The sequence below is a fragment of the Rhinolophus sinicus genome, linkage group LG04 (assembly GCF_036562045.2).
Source record: "Rhinolophus sinicus isolate RSC01 linkage group LG04, ASM3656204v1, whole genome shotgun sequence".
NCBI classification, from domain to species: domain Eukaryota; kingdom Metazoa; phylum Chordata; class Mammalia; order Chiroptera; family Rhinolophidae; genus Rhinolophus; species Rhinolophus sinicus.
In genome coordinates this window covers 90,906,657-90,928,794 of record NC_133754.1, presented here as the reverse complement: position 1 = coordinate 90,928,794, position 22,138 = coordinate 90,906,657, and the positions used below count along the sequence as shown (strand labels likewise).

The window sequence follows — 22,138 nt, the reverse complement described above, 5'->3', positions numbered from 1 at the left end:
GTCAGAAATAATGTGTTACAAGTTCTCTGGGCATCTCTTAACCCAGTCAAGTTGACACATAAAATTAACCTAAAATTGAATTAGGAAATTCAATCAGATTATAAATCTTCCTTTTAAAACATTTTAAATCATAACTATATTATTAAACAAAAATGTTGCAAATGATAATCAGTCATTGGTTCTGACGAAATACCGGAAGGAAATATTGTAAAATCTATTACATTGTAATATCCAAAAAATGGAAAAACTCATCTTTCCAGCTTGAGTTTAGAAGAAAATTGGTCAAGAAAGAAATCAGTAAGTTAAACAATACCTGATCAATTCTTTGAGAAGTATTTTTCTTTAGTTAATTAGGGAACCACCAAAAATATGTATTTCTAATTTTGTAACTCAAAGTTTGACTGGACCAGCCATGCCAACACAATCACACAAGCAAAACAATTTTTCTACCATTTGGTTGTTTCTCCTTGAGTTTTTAGCTGCTTGTATTTCCAATCTAATTTTGGATCATTTATATAATCCATTAAGAGGCAAGTCTATTTTCATTTATCCACCTGGATTTACTTTTTTCCCTTTAGTTCTTGACATTTTGGTGAGTGTTGACTCTGAAGTCTGTAAATATTGTCAGTACTTTGCTCCAAACCAAGTGCTGAGGCTTATCGTTAGAGTGGAATTCCTGAGCCCTGATTTTCTTTAGTGTCTTATTGCTAAGTCAAAAAAAAAAAAAAAAGAATGCTTTCTGAAGTTGGATTCTTTAGTTTAAAAAGAATAGCCTTGACAATAGAAAGCCACAATGAAGAAATCTGTAACTTGGCTGATTGTGTAGACTTTGGAATTGCAGAAGCTCTTCCACTATTTATACCTCCTACTCTGTGGGCATGTTGTCTGAAGGATCATTTCTCAACATTACTTTGATGCTCTGTTTATTTTCTCATCTAACTCATCCTTTCTGTCACCAATTACCTCCACGTGGATGATCACAAGCTTATAATTTTCTTTTGCTCAGTCCTTAAAGGCACCCTAGGAATTCTTCCTTTCTACACCTGTACTTTTTATAACATAAATGGACTTTAGAATCTATAAATAGCCCAATCAACACTAAATATTGCCTTCAATTGCTGACAAGATGCTGTTCAGTTGGTGCTCATACTGAGCCTCCATGCTGTTTACATCAGCAAATTTTTTAAGTTACTCAGTATACATTCTTTGTGCTATTCACTTTGAAGTTTTGAAAAAGAAAAGAATAATATAAGATTCTACCACTAATTCTTTTTAAAAAAGCATTAGATAATAATATTTTACTTAGTTAATCATAGAGAATTGAGATAGCTATGTAGTTATAATGGGAACATTGTTTTTAATCACAATTATTTGAGTAAGAACATTGTTTATGTAGGTTTTATGTATGTTTTGTTAAAATATTTATGACCCATAACAACTTTTAATATTATTGTATGAAACACTGGAACTCTGATAGATTTAGCTTAACTGGAAAATCACATGAAAGGTGAAATCATTTAATGTGAAACCATTATTGAGAATCAAACATTTCCTTTATTTTAAATTTCTTTATGAGGACCCCCTAAATATTCCTGATTGGAAAATTTATAATTCCTAGCAGAGATAGATCAAAATTTCTAAAGAAAAACAAAAATGGGGGAATATGCATCATTCATGAAACCTAGGGAAATTGTCCTCCAACTATTTTCAATTTCAACAAATAATTAGTAGATATTTTATGGATGAAACAAAATTGAAAGAAATTGTTAGTGATCAAATTATAACTCCTTTTTAGAAAAAAAAGTAGTGTAACTTTGTAATAAAATAGAAGAAGTTGGTGTAGAAGTTCAGTCATGCCTCCTAATTTGAAAAAGGGCCAAAAGTGAGTGTAGAGTTTGGGAGAGAGAATGAATATAACTCTGAAGAAGTAGAAATGTAATTCCTGTACATGTCAGCAGAAAGAGTAATGAAAAAGAGAAAATAGTAGTGTTAAAGATTTGAGATTAAGATTTCCTATACTTAATTTCCAATCCAGACCACCATCCCAGGAATATTTAAGAGTTACCTAAAATTTATATTGATGTAAAGGAGAATTTCGTATAACAGCAAAAGTATAGATCAGCATTGTAACATTTTGTTTTGATATGTGTTTTATTGTTTTTCTAACATATATACTGATCTTTATTTAATAATCTGATTTTCCTTGTAAGAATATAAACAAAAACTAAAAATAAATGTAAAAATTGTGTGTAAGTGGTTAAAGGAATTATTAAAAGTTCAGTTTCATATTGAATATATATATATGCATATATATATATATACATATATAATCTCACAAATAATATTTACTAACATGAAAATTCACTATACGTACTTTCAAAAGTATTGCATTCACAGGGAAGCAATGAAATCTTATTCTAACATAGGGAATATATTGTAAGATTAGCCTATTGTTTTTCCATTGTGTTTTAGCAACTCTGTGGCTCAGAGCAGTGAGGCAAAGACAACAGTGCTTCCCCTCATTACAAAAAGAATGGATGACTTTAAGTTGTCAGAGTAATGATTTTTTTAGAAAAAATATACAAACATCACAATTCTTGTTTTTACATAAGAAAATCTCACCTGGAAAATATATTTATTAGGAACTGGACAAACATTATGAAATATTTTATTGCTCTATTGAAAATATAAAGCTTATTCCCAAGATAAGACATAATACATGTTTTTATCTTATTTCACAGGAATAGCCATGTGATTAAAAGATGTAAAATATTGACATTTTGTGTTCTTCCAATGAATGAGTAATATTCCTCAAAGAAATACCTAAATGTTTTCTATTTTAAAGTTTTTCCATCCTGGAAAATTTAGTTTCCAGGTACATTGCAATAAGCAGCATGCAACAGTAATTTAATAGTGTTCCAAATACAACTGCTGTATAGCATATTACCCCAAAAATCAGTGGCATAAAATAAAACCATTTTGTTATATCTCACAGGGTCTGTGGAACAGTGATTTGGACAACACTAGGCTGTGTGGTTTTTCTTCTCCTTGCTCTATTGACTGAGGTCACTTATTGGTGCCCCAGTGGTGGGTGGATTGGTTTGGAGGGTCTACAACAACTACGTTCACATTTCTGGGGATGGATGAAAGATTGGGTTCAGTAGGGACTGTCAACCAGAGTGTCTAAACATGATGTCTTCATCATGGCAGTCTCAGGGTACTTGGATTTCTTACACGGCAGTTGGGTTTCTCCAGAGTGGCCATCACAAGAAAACCATACAAAACTGCATGATTTCCACCACAATTCCTTGGATGCAAGTGAGCCATCAGGCTAGCCCAGGTTTCAAGGGGAAGAGAATTAGTCTTCGCATCTTGATGGGGAGTAGCAAGATCATATTGTGGAAGAATCTGTAGAATGGGAGATAATGTTATACTCATTTTTAAAACATATACTCTGTGAAATACAATCTGGAAATTCATTTATTGCCCAAGGTCATTTGAGTACTAAGAGGCAGATCTAGGACCTTAACATGAGCCAAGTGAAACTCCAAAGCCTTTTCCATAAGAATGTTATAATTGATCAGAGAGAAAGAGAAAGAGAGACAGAAAAACAGACAGACAGGATACTGTGTTTTGAAAGCTCATTTTAGATTACAAATTAGGTTTTGAAAATACCAAATAATCTGCCATTAATCTCTTAATTAAAGGTATTTATTCTATCAATGTATCATTTAAATCAAAGATCCGTTAAAGTGGGAGATTTTTTCTCTACTTTTAACTCTTATTCTTTTTTTGTATTTTATATATAGTGCCTGGCATAAAGTACATGATCAATAAAGATTTGTTAATGAATGAATAAACAAATAAATGAATGTTGTATACAAATGCTGGCAAAGGGAAGATAATTTGTATTTGGAAAAATTATGGCATAGTCTTAAGTATTTTCTAAGAGCTACCAGCATTTTTATCTTTCCTTTGAACCACCTGTTGAAGCCTCTTATCCATGAGATTATTTTTCTTATGTTCTAGATTTAATGAGCTTAAAGATATGCGTTTCCTCCCTCCTCTTAACACTAACTTCATGTTAAAAGTTATTTGGATAGAAAGATTAAAAAAGTAGTTTGTGTGTAACAGTGTATTGCCTATGTTACATATAGCACTCAGATAAAATGCCTATAGTATATTATAATATTACAATTATAAGCATAAGCAAATAATTTATTATACCTCTGTATTTAAAACTTCAGAAGTTGTATAATTTTCAACTTTGACTTGCTCTTTAAAAAGTTACAACATTTTAAGATATATTTAATTAAAATGTCTATAAATATATAGAAACATTTATCCAATGGCTATAAATTTTCTAAAAGTATTAATTCATTTTATTCCATAGTCTTATAAATCTTCTTTCCTAAAATATGGGAAGTGGATGAATTGCATTTGTTTCTAAATTCTGTCAGGTTTCCCAAGGAAGTAAAGAAGATTTTTCCATTGCTTGGAAATGAAGCATTTGGTATAATTTGCTTGGTCAGAGGAAATGTTTTTATATGAGAAAACACAATGTTGCTGTTGCCATAGTGATACATAAAAGAAAATCATTCAAAATGCCGAATGACATAAAGCCTTTTATATTCTGTTTTTGAAAAATATTCAGATTTTTAAAAATATATGCAGAAATTTATTTTTGAAAAGTCTTTATAAGGAAATAAATAAAAATTAATATGTGGTTTGATTACATTTCAAATTTTTGGAAAGAAAACTCTGGATCACAATTCAATCTCTTTATTTCCTTTTATTGCATTTATTAACATTGGGAAATATCTAGTATTATGTAAGTAGTGTGAAGGGATTATCTTTTACTGGCCTGTGGAAAATATCAGAGAATTATATTAATATACTATGAAATCCATTCAATCCAGGTATTGGTGGATTTCTTAGTAGTATTTGCTTTATATACAATTAGCATTGTTGGACCTTCAGCTTGGGCCAGTACCACCATGTTTTCTCCGGCGGGAAACTTTGGGGTCTCAGCCTCGGCCGTGCAGCCCCAAGGGTTCCAAGTTCGAAATGTGGCAACTTTGAAAGATATTATCATGCGACTGAAGTCAATCAAAAATATCCAGAGAATTACCAAGTCTATGAAAATGGTTGTGGCAGCTAAATATGCTCGAGTGGAGAGGGAGCTGAAGCCAGCACTAGTGTATGGAACAGGATCTCTGGCTCTGTATGAAAAGGCTGATATTAAGGGGCCTGAAGACAAGAAGAAACACCTCCTTATTGAAGTGTCCTCAGAGAGAGGGCTCTGTGAGGCTATCCACTCCTCGGTTGCTAAACAGATCAAAAGTGAGGTGGCTACGCTCACAGCAGTCGGGAAAGAAGTTAAAATTGTTGGAGTTGGTGATAAAATCAGGGGTATACATCATAGGACTCATTCTGACCGGTTCCTGGTGACATCCAAAGAAGTGGGAAGAAAACCCACTACTTTCGGAGATGCGTCAGTTATTGCCCAGGAATTATTAAATTCTGGATATGAATTTGACGAAGGATCTATTGTCTTCAATCGATTCAGGTCTGTCATCTCCTACAAGACAGAAGAAAAGCCCATCCTTTCCCTTAATAATATCATTGCAAGTGTTGAGAGCATGAGCATCTACGATGATATTGGTGCAGATGTGCTACAGAATTATCAAGAATACAATCTGGCCAACATCATCTACTGTTCTCTAAAGGAATCCACCAAGAGTGAGCAGGTAAAGAAGGAAAATTCAGCCAGCTAATTTTGTTTTTAGCTTACTGCTGTCCTGGTCAGAAGAAAATATTGGTCTAATTGTTTAAATTAACAAAGACAGCAAGATATTTGTAAATTATCTTACAATAAACAACTTAGAGTAAGAAAAAATAAATAAATAAAATAACATTAGCATGGTTTAGTTGACTGCATTATTTTTCTAAGCTAGTTATCTAGTATCAGAACCAGAATTTCACTGTTGCTAACGTGTTTTTTTTAACTTTTATTTATTTTAAGAGTGTTTTTCCAGGATCCATCAGCTCCAAGTCAAGTAGATGTTTCAATCTAGTTGTGGAGGGCGCTAACCGGGTGCCCCTGTTGCTAACATTTTTTTTAGCATAGCACTTACCTAGGAGAGAGAGAGAAAGAGAGAGAGAGAGAGAGGGAGGGTGGGAGGGAGGGAGGGAGGGAGGGAGAGGATACATTGCAAAGCAATAAAAAGAAAAGAAAGTAAAAGAAAAGAAATGTACTCCTCTTTGACCACCCTTTTTTTGGAATGAGCCAGTCTATAATAAAAATAACTGTTAGTTTTTTGGACTTTGATGCCTCATTTGAATTTTTTCTATCAAACTTCATAGTCTCAAGCCCTCATGTATCAGGCTAGTTCTCACTAGTTCAGCTGGCTTTTCTGGCTTTCAGTGATACTGGATCCCAACTGCCTATCACTAAGGTAAGGCATGCTTGTAGCCAAAGCCATTATTCCCTAGACCTTGCCAGAAGTTAGCATATAGTTGGATGACAAAACTCCTCAGGTCTCATTGATTACCTTGTCTCTGCTGGTGCAAAGTAATTACCTATGCAATCACCAGGCCTTACATATCTATCTTCTGGGGTCCAAAAGAAAACATACATCACCTCCTCATTTCCAGAATGACCTAAAAGTAACCTGGAGATTGGCACAAAATTTTTTTACATTAAAATTGAATCTCCCCAAAAAGAATTTACTAAAGAATAAACCTCTTTAAGTCTATCTTTCTTTACTAAATTAACAATTATATATATATATATATATATATATATATATATATATATATATATATATATATATATATATATAATATCTCTGGAGGAATAGATTAATGTCTCAGTGATATAAAAAATAATTATGATTTCTTTTTCAAACTGAAAGTACTTTCTCCTAAAATTATTGAAAATCACACTTCCTTTAAAATACAGGAATACTAATTTTAATGTTTTATTCCTTTAACATATGAATCTGTCGATGCTGCTGCTGCCAATTCCCTATTAAATAGCATTTGAAATAGCAATGTATTGGGAGGAACACCTTCCTGCCAAAGAAAATAAGTTTAAGAAATTTTCTCCAAAAATACCTAGTACAAATTTTTATTTGAATCTTCGGTGCTTCATTAGCAACTATGTGTTTGTAAGCACAATTCCTCTGCTTGCAGCCTGGGACTCTATCTTATTTTTCTTCATGTCCCCAGTATTAGTAGAGTGGTTTTAATGTAGAAGGTGCTCAAAAAATGTTTATTAAATAAATAATGTTGCTAGGTTATAGGAGTAGGTGTTGATAAATGGACCTGGAGATCTTGATCCCAAATTGAATGTGAGGCATAATGAGCTCAGGTAGAAGATGTCTTACAATGAATTTATTTTGCTCTGTTAGAGCTTTCCCAAGGACCACAGACTGAAAAGAATATTCGATAATTTTATTCTATTACCTATGTTTTCTTCTAGGAATTTTATGGTTTCAGGTCTTATATTAAAGTCTTTAATTCATTTGACTTTATTTGTGTATATGTTATAAGAAAGTAGTCTAGTTTCATTTTTTTGCTTATGTCTTTGACATTGGTCTTAGCAATCTTCATATATATATATATATATATATATATATATATATATATCCTCAGGCAAAGACAACAAAAGCAAAATAAACAAATGGGACTAAAATAAACTAAAAAAGCTTTTGCTCAGTGAAGGAAACCATCAACAAAACAAAAAGGCAACCCACTGAATGGGAGAAGATATTTGCAAATGATATATCCAATAAGGGGTTAATATCCAAAATATATAAAGAACTCATACAGCTTAACATCAAAAAAAACAAACAATCAATTCAAAAACTGTGCAGAGGACGTAAATATAGACATCTCTCCAAAGAGAACATACAGATGGCCAACAGACACATGAAATCATGCTCAACATCACTAGTTATCAGGGAAATGCAAATTAAAACCACAAAGAGATATCACTTTACACCTGTCAGAAAGGCTATTTTCAATAAATCAACAAACCACAAATGTTGTACCCTTACTCTCAAGGGCTTCCTACTTCAAGCACCTATAACTCAGCTTGAAGGCTTCCTCTGGCCACGAGGGCCTGTGTCACCATGTGATCCATGTGCTCCGCTGTCCGGAAGTGCTAGGAAGTCCATACTTCTGGGAGCAGAAAATATGGAAGGAAGTTGGTAAATAAATACCCAGCACCTCCATCTCACAGGTATAAATATAGTCTCTCAGAATTCCCCAACAAAATTGAGCCCCAATTGTCCAATGTTTTCATTGGTTTGTTTCCCTTCCTTGTCTCACATTCCTACTCTCTTTCTGCTCTTTGAGGGGATCACCACTCAAATCAACTAATTGTACTTATATCTTTGTTTCAGAATCTAATTGTGTTCACTTGTTTTATTATCCAAAACTGCTATTCTTTTTTTCCACCTAGTTGAATTCCAAATTATTTATCTATATTTAATTGTTCTTTCATCCAATAAGCATCTAATGTCACCTGGCATGTAAAATGAAATTTATGGACAGCAAGATATTCTTTTTAATAGGCAATTCTAACAAAATTTCTATCTTTTTAAAGGAGTCATGAAATTATTATTTATGTCTAATTTTAATTGATTAACTAAATCTTGTATGTTTTTAGAACAAAGAAAAATGAAGCTGTGAGCTCAAAGTACCTTTTATACCAAAACCTCCACTACTTTGCAAACATAAATACATTAATTCAGCTAATACCTATGTGATTCATCGTACCTAAGATTCATAAGCTGCATATTCTCAGTTCTATCATTCTTAGGAAAACCAAATACTAGAAAATGTGGTGTTACAGACACCAGAGAATTTAAAACCCAAGTGACAGAATTGAGGCCATATGATCAACCATTTCAGAAACTATACAGATCACAACATATGAGTATTTCACAAGCAAAACTCTCACAGGAGAAGTCCAAGCAGATGCATATCTATTCTCAGCATCCTCCCGCACCAAATAGAGTCCCATAGTATATTTTTGACACTTGAAATCACTACCTTCTCACTGTCCATCAAAACATGTATTTTGTTTTTGTTTTTTTAATTAAAGTTTGTTGGTGTGACAGTGGTTAGTAAAGTTACATAGGTTTCCAGTGTACGATTCTGTAATACATCATCTATATATGACATTGTGTGTTCACCACCCAGAGTCAGTTCTCCTTCCATCACCATATATTTGATCCCTTTTATTTGTTATTTTCCTTGGAAAGGAAAACTCAGAAGAATCTAGGAATTATTTCCTCTTCTTGCCCAAGAGATACTGTCATAATTATGCCTATAACATTAATATTTTCCTGAGGCATCTATTTGAAGACAGACTTCAAATATATTATTTCACATTCATCAGTTATATAGGTCCAGAGGTATTATTGTTGCTATTTTCATTTTGGGGGTAGGCAAACAAGAACTCTTTTAGGTTAAGTGATTTGACTTACATGACGTAGAATCATGAACAGCCCCAGATGTCCTTCTTCACAGCCCAGTTCCACATGACCTCACTAACACCGATGGCCTGGATAACACCTCTGACTCTGGGGAAAATGCTTGTCCATTATTAATTCTGTGTCATAAGAGAACCTTTGTATTGCCTGAAAAAATATATTTTCAGAAGAGAGTGAATATCCTTAGGACCACATTAATATCTCCAATGAGAAGGCAGTGCTTATTTCATTTCTTTGTGTTGAATCAAATTAAATTCTTGGATGAAAGAACCTGTCAAAATAGTCATTATGTGAAAAAATTTAAAAGCATAAATCCTGTGCAAATGATTGGGTCTTAATGGAGCAAGTGAAGTCATTGGTTTTCTTTGCTAAAGCTAACATCTGGTAAATTTATAGCTCATTATACTGTAGTTTAATGGCAATAACAAAAATACTGTCATCACATCAAGAGCTGTCCAACATAAGGAGTAAATGTTATCATCCAGAAAATAATCCCCTAAGGGAATTATTTCTAACTGATTAGAAAAACTGGCAATGAGGACACTACATAATGAGGCAACTTTGTTTCTTAGCAACAGGAGAATAAAACAAATTGAAATATCCTGGCTTTGACAATGACAATAAATAGGGGGAACCAATATAACTTGAAAAAATCAGCAGGAGATAAGTTGATAGGTATAGAGGAAAGGTGCAGAATACTTTTAGTTTTAAAAGATTTTGAGCATAAATCCAGCACATAGAGGAGCATGATATTTGTAGCAAAACAAAAATCTGAAAGGCGAGAATTTGTTTTCTAGAAGAAAATGTTTCACTGTCTATTTCAATCTAACAACCAATGTGTTAAGGAATGAAAGTAAAGGAATAAATCATGCTTACATGCTTTTAAAATGTTATACTGGTATAATAATCATAAAATAGAACACATTGTACAGATTACTGAAATTTTAATATTTTAAGAGGGAAGTTTCACTAAAGATTATGCTGTATCACATTTTTAAATGTATTTTCTTAAAACTCATTTGAACTTTGAAGGAATGGGAACATTTTAATACATAATATAAAAAATTAACTCAATCAGTGAGCACTGTTGATTAATAATTTACTGGGTGCTTACTACGAACCAAGCTCTTTCTAATCAATTTAAATACATTATTTTATTTGATCTTTACAACATCAGTAAAAGTGGTGCTTGTTTCCTCGTTTCACAAAGAAAAGCAGACACCTAGAGAACTTTGTTTGTTGTAGGCAGAATTCTAATATAACCCCTAAGAACACTACCCTGTGATATGCACACTTCCTTCCTCTTATGGTATGTATAATTTCTCTCCCCTTAAGTGTAGACAGAACCTGTGAATACTGATGGTAAGTCACTCCTGATTAGGTTACCAATTATGTGGTTGATTTTGAGTTAATCAAAAGAAAAATGATCTGGGTGGGCTTGTTCTAATTAAGTGAGTCCTTAAAAGGATCTGAACACTTCCTGAAGGTAAAGAGATTAGAAGAGTGAGAGAGCCTCTGGAGGGGTCCATGTGACAGGACCTGAATGCTGTCTCCAGTTAGAAAAAGAGTGCAGTCCCAGGCTGGCAGCTGGCAAGACAGCAGGGCCTCAGTTACACAGATGCAAAGAAATGAATTCTGCCCATAACCCAAGAGTTTGGGAAAAGGCCTGGAGTTTCAGCTGGTAATCACAGCCTGGAAGTCAACTTGATTTTATGAAGTGGACTCAGCCAGTCAATATCCCCAAAACATGACATCCAGAAATGGTGAGATAGTAAATTGGTGTTGTTTTAAACGGCTAACTTTGTGATAATCTGCTATGCAGTAACAGAAGAATCCAGTGTATAAAGTCTTCTTGCCAGTGAGTGAAATGAGCACACAGGGCAGTCTCATTCTGATGGTCTCGATCTCAAACATCTTCATATCCATTACCATACAAATTGGAGGGTTTTGTTTGTAATGTATAGAAACCGATTTCTGGCTAACTGAAATAGAAGTAAGTGTAAAAACATTTCATTCTATATGAAACAGTCAATATCTCACAGAAGAAAGAAAAAGAGGGAAGGGAAGGGAAGGGAAGGGAAGGGAAGGGAAGGGAAGGGAAGGGAAGGGAAGGGAAGGGAAGGGAAGGGAAGGGAAGGGAAGGGAAGGGAAGGGAAGGGAAGGGAAGGGAAGGGAAGGGAAGGGAAGGGAAGGGAAGGGAAGGGAAGGGAAGGGAAAGAAAACCAGCCTCAGGAAGAACAAAACAGAAAGCAGTTTCCAAAATCCCAGCTGAAAGATGGATAGTCTTTTTAGGTCGCCGCTATTGGAAAATGGCTATTTACACTGCTTCAGTCCTGAAGCTGAAGATCCAGCCTCCCTGAAGGAAAGCCTGACTGCCACACCCAGGGTACAGGCCCCTACTGTGTTTCCCCGAAAATAAGACCTAGCCAGGAAATCAGCTGTAATGCATCTTTTGGAGCAAAAATTAGCATAAGACCCTGTCTTATTTTGCTATAATATAAGGCCAAGTCTTATATAATAATATAATTAATATAATATAACAATATAATATAATACTGGGTCTTATATTAATTTTTGCTCCAAAATATGCATTAGAACTGACTGTCTGGCTAGGTCTTATTTTTGGGAAACATGGTAACTGTGGTCAGAGCAGATTGAAGTGTGATTGACAGACCTTCTAGAATCATAAGTAGGGAAAAGGAAGTAATGCATGATTGCTTTTTCATTCCTATTTTGTAAGAGTTGGGGGTTGTATTAGAGTTCTACAGAGAAATAGAACCAATAGGATATATATATATATATATATATATATATATATATATATATATATATAGAGAGAGAGAGAGAGAGAGAGAGAGAGAGAGAGAGAGAGAGAGATTTCTTTTAAAGAATCGGCTCAATAATTGGGGAGGTGGAGAGACTAGCAAATCCAAAATCTGTAGAGCAATTTGCCAGGCTGGAAATTCTGGCAAGAGCTGATGCAGTTTTGAAGCCAAAAGCAGTCTGGAAGGCAGAATTCCCTCCTCTTTGGACACTCTCAGTCTTTTCTCTTAAGGCTTTCAGTTAATTGAATGAGGGCCAACAACATAATGAAGGGTAATGTGCTTGACTCAGAGTCCATTTTTTAAATGTTTATCACATCTAAAAAATACCTTCACAGCAACATCTAGACTGGTGGTTAACAACTGGAAATCATAACTTAGCAAAGTTGACATATAAAATTAGTCATCACAACAGGTCTTGGAAAGGTTGGGGAAGCTCCCACTGATTCCACTTGGACTCTTCTATGTGATAACTTTTTATTCTGAGCCAGGGAACCAATGAAAGGATTCTGAAACTTAGTGAGGCTATCTTCCTACAATGACTGTCACATTATTATCAAAGTGTGTTTAAAATTGTGTAAACACAATAAATATTTAGTTTTACTTTAGTAAATTTACACTGATAGGAAAAATGGACTACTTAATTGAATTCCAAACTGGATGTGGACTAAGGTCATAATCATGATGAAACATTTACCTGAAAATTCCTTCTACCATATATTGATTTTACTACTAATATTAATGGAGTAAGCATTATTCATAAAGAAACATAATAGATTAACTCAATCTAATCAAAACATCCTTGAAACCTGATTTTGATATGATTTAAGAATTATGTTGAAACAGGCTATCTTTGAGAAAAAATTATATTTTGAATTATTACGGATTTTAAATTCATTCATCTATTTATTTATTTATTTAATGAACACTTTTGAGTGATTCAACATAATTTATGAAAAATTATGAAGTGGGGCCTGATATCTCCTGAATCTCTCTGTGAAATCATTTTCCTTTCTTTCAGGAAACAGATGTAGTATAAACCATGATTCTCTTGACTCTTGAGTAAAGGTCTTCAGGATCTTCTACAACCTGCTCAGATTTAGGCTGTATATTTTTAATGAAGAGAACCAACTAGTGACTGATAATTCCCTGCCAAATCATTTTTGAGAATTGTGCCTTCATGATTATTTACACTGGTAAATAGATCTAGAGGATTTGTCCATTAATGTTCCAAATAAGGGTGATGAAAGTTGTGTCTGAGTGGTTTTTAAGCCCTGGATTCCACCTTAATCAGGACAAGTGTTTGAGTCATTCCCACCTAGGACAGTTATGAACTGGTATTACAAAGGTTTGGTTGTGAATAGAGGGCTATTCTATTGTGTTGATGCTCTCAGTTTTGAAATGGGGACAATTCTTTCAAATAAGGCATGTGAGGCAATCTGGATGGGGAGAGACTACGTCCTTAGTCAGTGTGAGTAACATCAAGCAATATACTGAGGACGAGTAGGAAATAAAATTCTTTTATCCCTAAACTTACTGTCATTGTGGACACAATGAAATAATAGTGTACACTCTAAAGTTAGAATGCCTGGGTTGGAATCCTGGCTCTGCTACTTGATAACTGTGTGACCCTGGTTGGCCTTTTCAACTTCTCTGTGTTCCACTTTCTTTCCAAAACTTGGATATTAAAAATAGGTTTGCACCCAAGGTCCATAAGTTTAGTATCTATGTTTTCTACTATGCAGTTTATTGTTTCAGGTCTTATGCTTGAGTCTTTGATCCATTTTGAATTAATTTTGGTACATGGTAACAGCAGTCCAGTTTCATTCTTTTGCACGTGGCTTTCCAATTCTGCCAGCACCATTTATTGAAGAGGATGTCTTTTCTCCATTGTATGTTTTTTGCTTCTTTGTCAAAAATTATCTGTCCATATTTATGTGGGTTTATTTCTGGGTTCTTAATTCTATTCCATTGGTCTACCTGTCTGTTTTTCTGCCAACACCATGCTGTTTTGATTATTGTTAACCTGTAGTACAAGCTAAAGTCAGGGAGTGTGATAACTCAAGCATTGTTCTTTTTTCTTAAGGTTGCTTTGGCTCTTTCGGATCTTTTGTTGTTCCAAACAAATCTGATGATTTTTTGTTCTAGTTCTTTAAAAAATGCCATTGGGATTTTGATGGGGATTGCATTAAATCTGTATATTGCTTTGGGTAATATGGCCATTTTAACGATGTTGATTCTTCCAATCCATGAACACTTTATGAATTTGACTCCAAAAAGCAAGGGAAGTAAAAGCTAAAATAAATGAATGGGACTATATCAAACTTAAAAGCTTCTGCACAGCAAAAGAAACCAACAAAATAAGGAGGCAACCAACTGAATGGGAGAAGATTTTTGCAAACACTGCCTCCGATAAGGGGCTAATATCCAAAATATACAAAGAACTCATGAAACTCAACAACAAAAAAACAAACAACCCAGTTGAAAAATGGACAGAGGACCTAAAGAAACATTTCTCCAAAGAGGACATACAAATGGCAAATAGACATATGAAAAAATGCTCAACATCACTAATCATCAGAGAAATGCAAATAAAAACCACAATGAGATATCACCTCACCCCAGTCAGAATGGCTATCATCAACAAGACAAATAATAACAAGTGTTGGAAAGGCTGTGGAGCAAAAGGAATCCTCATACACTGTTGGTGGGAATGCAGACTGGTGCAGCCACTATGGAAGGCAGTGTGGAGGTTCCTCAAAAAATTACGAGTAGAATTACCATATGACCCAGCAATCCCTCTCCTGAGTATCTACCAAAAAAAATCTGAAAACATTTATACATAAAGACACATGTGCTCTAATGTTCATTGCAGCTTTATTTACGGTGGCCAAGACATGGAAACAACCAAAGGTCCTTCGATAGATGAATGGATAAAGAAGTTGTGGTATATATACACAATAGAATACTATTTGGCGGTAAGAAAAGATAAAATAGGACCATTTGTGACAACATGGATGGATCTTGAGATTATAATGCTAAGCGAAATAAGTCAGACAGAAAAAGCAGAGAACCATATGATTTCACTGATATGTGGTATATAAACCAAAAACAACAAAAGAACAAGACAAACAAATGAGAAACAAAAACTCATAGACACAGACAATAGTTTAGTGGTTACCAGAGGGTAAGGGGGAAGGGGAGTGGTAGATGAGGGTAAAGGAGATCAAATATATGGTGATGGAAGGAGAACTGACTCTGGGTGGTGAACAAACAATGGGATTTATAGATGATGTAATACAGAATTATACACCTGAAATCTATGTAACTTTACCAACTATTGTCACCCCAATAAACTTTAATTTAAAAAAATAGGTTTGCAGTAGGGACTACATGAAGTAATGTATGTAGAAAGATTAGAACCAGGGAATGCAGGTAAAATTTTAATAACTGACATGTGTGTGGGGGGAAGTCCCCCAATTATAGAATTTGCCTATTATTATAGTGTAAATTCTCCCTCTGCTGTCAATTTCAAGCTGCCAATGTGACATACCTGAACTTGGATGTGGGGACATGTGTCAGTTGATCTGCAGGAGATAGTATGAGCCAGCTCCCATAATTCACTGATTTGAACAGTAACTAAGCATAGTAAACATTCAAGGAAAATAAGTTATTGGTATTCCTATTTGTTGAAAATTTACAACTAAACATGGTATCATCAAAGAGGTAGCAAAATTGGGCAGACCCTGAAACATGCCCGAGGCTTTGGTAATAGCTACATTATGGCATCTCTTAGTCAGTAAAAGAAAGACTCATCTGTTCTGTAAACCTGTTATTTCCGAGTTTCAATTAGTATATTTCTACTTGTGTGGCTGTTGCTAAGGTCAGGGCAATCAGTAGCAAAACCACCCACCCCTCAACCTGCCATGGTATTATCCATGGTTCTGACAATTCTCCAGCCCCTCCATTTGCACTTAAGCAACCATTAAGGTAGAGGCTTGGATGTTTGTGTTTGTTTTTTAGATTATAGCTTTGGATTTAAGCAAATATCTTCAGAACCTACTCTATTTAGTTTCAAAACAAAGGTACCATGATTTGTTTGATGAGATGTGGATTTCTTTGAGTGGACTGTTTCCAGGCAACAGCCTGGGGGATGGAACCTTCGTCTCTTTCATAACCAAAAAATTTTGAAACATAACCTGCAGTGGGTGCTATTCTGTCAACTGGAGAAAATCCCTAATCTTTATCAATGTCACAAATAAATATTTATTTACTTGATTTGAGAAAAACCTTTTTCTACAGAAAAAGGAAGTATAACATTGTTTTGCTTTTAACTTATCCCAAAAGTGAAAAGTAAATTCACACAATCTGGAGACTGGTTATCAATCACATAGAAAGAAGACAATTCCTCTCACTCCTCATCTTTCTCACTCTGGGGCCAATTTACATGGTTGATGGCACCTGAATTTTATAGTTGAAAGAGAACAGGCTTTTGTGTCAAAGAGGTCATGTTCAAATCCTGACCCTACTATATAGTAGTAATTGACTTTAGAAAATATATTTGTTCAACAAAAATTTTTAAAAGATTTTTATTTAAAATATAGCTAACATACAACATTATATCAGTTTGGGGTGTACACCATAGTTATTCAACATTTATATACCTAAAGACATGATCATCATGATAAGTCCAGCAACCATCTGACACCGTACCAGGCTATCACAATATTACTGATTATATTCCCCATGCTGTACATTATGTCCCCAGGACTTATTTGTTTTATACATGGAAATTTGAAACTCTTATTCCCCTTCACCTTTTCCCTTCTTTTTTATATTTTTCAATTATAGTAGACATTCATTATCTGATATTAATTTCAGGTGTACAGCATATGGTTAGACATTTATATAATTTAAGAAACAATCCCCATGGCTAATCTTGTACCCACCTGGCTCTATACATAATCATTACAATATTATTGACTATAGTCCCTATGCTTTACTTTACATCCCCATGACTATTTTGTAGCTATCAATTTGTACTTCTTCATGCCTTCACCTTTTTCACCCGGCCCCCCAAATCTCTCTCATCTATTACCACAACAAATCTAGTACCAATATAACACCATACATAGTTATTACAATATTATTGACTTTATTCATTATGCTATACCATACACCCCCATAACTACTTTGTAACAACCAATTTGTACTTTTTAATCCCCCTCCCTTTTTTCACCCACACACCCAACCCTCCTTCCATCTGGCAATAATCAAAATGTTCTCTATGAGTGTGTTTCTAGTTTTTTGTTTATATTGTTCCTTAGATTCCATATATAAGCAAAATAGCATTGTAGCTGTCTTTCTCTGCCTGACACTTCATTCAGCACCATACCTCCCAGGTCCATCCATGCCGTCATACATGCATTTCCTTCCATGGCTGAGCAATATTCCATTGTATGTGTGTACCACCTCCTCTTTACCCATTCTTCCATCAACAGACACCCCGGCTATCTCCACTTCTTGGCCATTGTAAACAATGCTGCAATGAACATATGGAAGCATATGTCCCTTCAAAGCAGCATTCTGGGTTTTTTTAGATAAAAACCTAGAAGTGGGATTACTGGGTCTTTGTTTTTTGTTGTAGCCTTTGTTTTAAAGTCTTTTTTTTTTTTTTGCATAAGTATTGATTTTTGTTTGTTTGTTTGTTTTCCATTTTCATGAAATATTGTTCCACCTTTTTACTTTCCATCTGTGTGTGTCTTTCAATCTGAAGTGAGTCTCTTGTAGGCAGCATATGTAAGGGTTTTGTTTTCTTATCCAGTAAGCCCTCCTATGTCTTTTAATTGGAGCATTTAATTCATTTACATTGAAAGTAAGTATTGATAGATATGTAGTTATTGCCATTTCTTTATTCATAATTTTTATTTTTTTCCCCTTGTCTTAGTAGTACCTGTAACATTCCTTGTAATAATAGTTTCGTGGTGATGACCTTCTTTAGCTTTTTCTTGTCTGGAAAGCTCTTTATCCTTCAATTTTAAGTGATAGCCTTGCTGGATAGAGTACCCCTTAGTTGTAGGTCCTTTCTTTTCATGATGTTGTATATTTTGTGCCAATCCCTTCTAGCCTGTGGAGATTTTTTTGAGAAAGCAGCGGACAATCTTATGGGGGCTTCTTTATAAGTTACTAAAGAAGCCTTTTTCTTGCTGCTTTTAGGATTCTCTCTTTGTCTTTAATCTTTTCCATTTTAATTATAATGTGTCTGGTGTGGGCCTGTTTGGGTTCATCTTGTTTATAATTCTCTGTACTTCCATGACTTGTATGTTTATTTCTTTTGCCAGATTAGGAAAGTTTTCCATCATTATTTCCTCAAATAAGTTCTCAATCCCTATTTTCTCTCTTCTCTTTCTGGTACCCCTATGATGCCAATGTTGTTATGCTTGATGTTGTCCCAGAGGTCTCTTAACTATGCTAATTTTTTTGTATTTTTTTCTCTTTATGCTGTTCCAGTGAGGTGTTTTCTGCTACATTGTCTTCCAAATCACTGATTTGATCCTCTGCTTCATCCACTATGTTAATGATTCCTTCTAGTGCAGTCTTCATTTCAGTTATTGTATTCTTCACTCTGACTGGTTCTTTTTATGGTTTCTATGTTCTCTTTTATGCTGCTATCTTTTTGTTGAAGTTCTCACTAAGTTCCTTGAGCATCCTTATAATCATTGTTTTGAACTCTGTGTCTGGTAGTATGTTTGCCTCCATTTTGTTTAGTTCTTTTTCTGGCATTTTCTCCTGTTTTTCATTTAGGATGCATTTCTTTGTTTCCTCATTTTGGCTGTCTCTCTGTGTTTGTTACTGTGTATTATGTAGATTTCCTATATCTTTCAGTCTTGGCTGGGTGGCTTTATGTCATAGAGGTCCTGTGGGGCCCTGGCACAGTCTCCCGTCACCTTCTCTGGGTGCTCCAGGAATGTCCCTTGTGTGGGTTGTGTCTGCCTTTCTATTATAGTGGAACTTTGATTGCTACTGGCATGTCAGTGCGTGAGATTAGCCCCCAGGCTGACTGGTTGTGGGGTGTGGCCATATCCACAGTTTATGGGCTCCTGTGTGAGGGGCTTGCCCCAGAGTGGGATTTGCCCCAGCAGGCTCTGGTACCTGTTGAAACCATCCATTCAGTGTGCCACTTGTGGAGCTAATTGGGTGGTGCTCTTCTGTGGTTTGAAGCCAACCTCCAAGTATGTTGGTTCTGGGGCACCTTAAGAGGGGCTCTAGTGCAGGTTCAGATCACTCACTGCCTGTGACCAGCCAGGGACTAGCTGGTAGAAGATACAAATTGATCTGTGGTTGTTCACTGCCTGTGCTAAACCTAGAGGTGTGTGGCAAAGGCCACCTTGTGACCTGAGGTGGGCTGCCACCAGTATAGGGCCTGGGGTAGTTCTGCAAAAAGCCAGGAAACCCCAAGACCTGCTTCCACCTGCTGGCTCCCTTAAGTTTCAGCCACTGATAAAACCTTGTGTTGTATGCACGTTAGCTGAGACAGGGCCTCAGGGAGTCGCTGGAGTGGAAAGAGTTGTATCACCAGATTAATATAAATTCTGGTTTGGTGCCAGTGCTGAGCCTGGAGCTACTTGGAACACACCAAGACTAGTTGCTCCCTGCCCTGGGCCCACAGATCCCAATAGTTTTCCAAGAAAGAGTTCAATGTGGGCAAGGCTGGCTGCTTTCAAGAAAGTGCCTCTGGCCTTGGGGGAGTTGGATAGTATGGGTTCCCAGTGAGTTAGCAGAGTGGGGCAACAGAGCTCACCAGGCCAATCAGATTCAGATTTAGCTGTGTTGGGGAGAGCTCAACACAGGAAAGATGGCACCTTCCTGCTGGCTGCACAGGAAAGGGACCACACAGGGAAAATGGCAACTGTCCTCTAGCCCTCCCTCCATAGCCATACACATCAGTCTGCCCCCTGTATGCCTCTAACACCCCCCGAGTAACCATCTCTCTTCCATAGCTGGGGGTGAATGCCTGCAAGTAAGTCTGTGCGTAGGCAGTTTAAGAAGACATCTGGGTTTCCTGCAGCCTTCTGACCCTCCCGGATGGTCAGACTCTTCACAGTTTTCACAGCCAGATGTTGTGGGGTCTCCTCTTTCCAGTGCCAATACTCCAGGCTGGGGAGCTTGGCGCGGGACTGGGATCCCTTGCTCCTCCAAGGGGAACCTCCACAGCCAAGATATCCCTCCTGATTCTCAATTGCCATATGGAGGTTTGGGGCCAGACCATTTTCCATCTCTGACCCTCCTACCAGTCTCGATGTGGCTTCTTCTTTATATCTTAATTATAAAATTTCTGTTCAGCCAGACTTCAGATGGTTCTCTAGGTTGAATTTTCCTATAATTTAGTTGCACAATGTTTATCTACTCCATATTAGGTCTCATCTCTAGAATATTTTTAAATGGCAGATTTATTTTTAACTATAAATATAAATACTTAAAGGACTAGAAAAATATTTGAAGAAATGTTAATGATAATTAACATTTGATAAATGGAAGTGATTAATTGAAGTGATTTTCTTCCTTTTGTTTATCTGTATTTCTAAAATGACTAATCATTTTTATAATAAAAAGTAACCTTATTTTTTATTATTTATAATAAAAAGGTAACTTTATTTTTTATTATAAAAATGCTAAGTCATTTTAGAAATACAGATAAACTAAAGGAAGAAAATCATTTCAATTAATCACTTCCCCTAATACAAAAATAATTAACATTTCTTCAAATATTTTTCTCATCCTTTAACTATTTATATTTGTAGTTAAAAATAAATCTGCCTGGAACCTATGTAACTTTACTAACACTTGTCACCCCAATAAAATTTAATTTAAAAAAAAGTATCATTTAATACATACATTTGTCTCACCTTAATCCACTCTTATTATAAATTGGAAAGTTTAGACAGAATTTATAACATAATTGCCTGATTTCTAAAAAGGTAATGTGAGCAAACATAAAAATTAAAAATAGTAAGCTTAAGAAAATCTAAAAATTATGCCAGGTCCAAGTCTTAGTAGAAAGATCTTCATTAAAGTATCTGGCAAAAACACAACTGAGAAGACTCAGTTCACACATGCAAGAATTGAATAAGCTCTCCACTGTAGCAATGTTTTATTTTTTAATTTTTCTTTTCTTCTTTTTTCTTTTTTTTACATACTCCAAAACTTCATTTTTTTTTCCAGTTCTAAAGTTTCACTTTGTTCTTCTCCATGGCCCTCAACATTTTCTTTCTTGAATAAAAAGAAGCACCAAAGAACTGCCTTGGTATGTAGAAGCGACAAAGTTCAGAATCCTTCTTCTCTGTTTGACGAAGTTTTTTGGAAGGGAGGAAGAAAAGATGAAAAAAGGAAATGTATTGATGGTTGGATAATTACCAATCTCTTGTTATAGCTAATCAAATAGGCCCTCTTTTCCCTCTGCTCCCTTCCAAACCCTTTGGGTACTGATCTGAGGGCACCCATCCTTAAGAGGCTAAATAGGTGAACACAGACGTGAAGTTCAGCCTGCTCAGTTGGAGAACAGTTTCCCACTTGGTAAATCAGTTATAGACATGTGGGGACAGTGACTACCCCCTTTGAGTTTCCCAGGCCAGTTGCTTCTAAAAACAGCCTCTTATCTATTCTTCGGGTATTCTACACGTATTATCATTTTCTTGTTTGCCATGATATGAAAAATGTTGGAAAGAACTATTTAGAGAATCTGGAGTTTGGAAACATTCCAAAACAATGCCTTTTTCAGGGTGTGGTCGATGTCACAGGAGTTTAATGTAA

At 35.3% G+C, this 22,138-nt stretch overlaps 1 protein-coding gene and 1 long non-coding RNA gene across 2 annotated transcripts in view; both read left to right on the top strand.

Annotated features, from left to right (window-relative positions):
- LOC141571308 (uncharacterized) overlaps positions 1-22,138 on the top strand; it is a 142,044-nt gene that overhangs the window by 61,894 nt on the left and 58,012 nt on the right. The window lies entirely within an intron of this gene.
- Positions 4,998-5,777, top strand: LOC109459225 (ATP synthase F(1) complex subunit gamma, mitochondrial). The gene has a single exon (XM_019753543.2). It carries the CDS (start codon positions 4,998-5,000, stop codon positions 5,775-5,777), a length of 780 nt encoding a protein of 259 aa, XP_019609102.2.

Excerpts from the sequence above, each read along its gene's own strand:
- LOC109459225 (XM_019753543.2), top strand. The coding sequence starts at position 4,998 with ATGTTTTCTCCGGCGGGAAACTTTGGGGTCTCAGCCTCGGCCGTGCAG.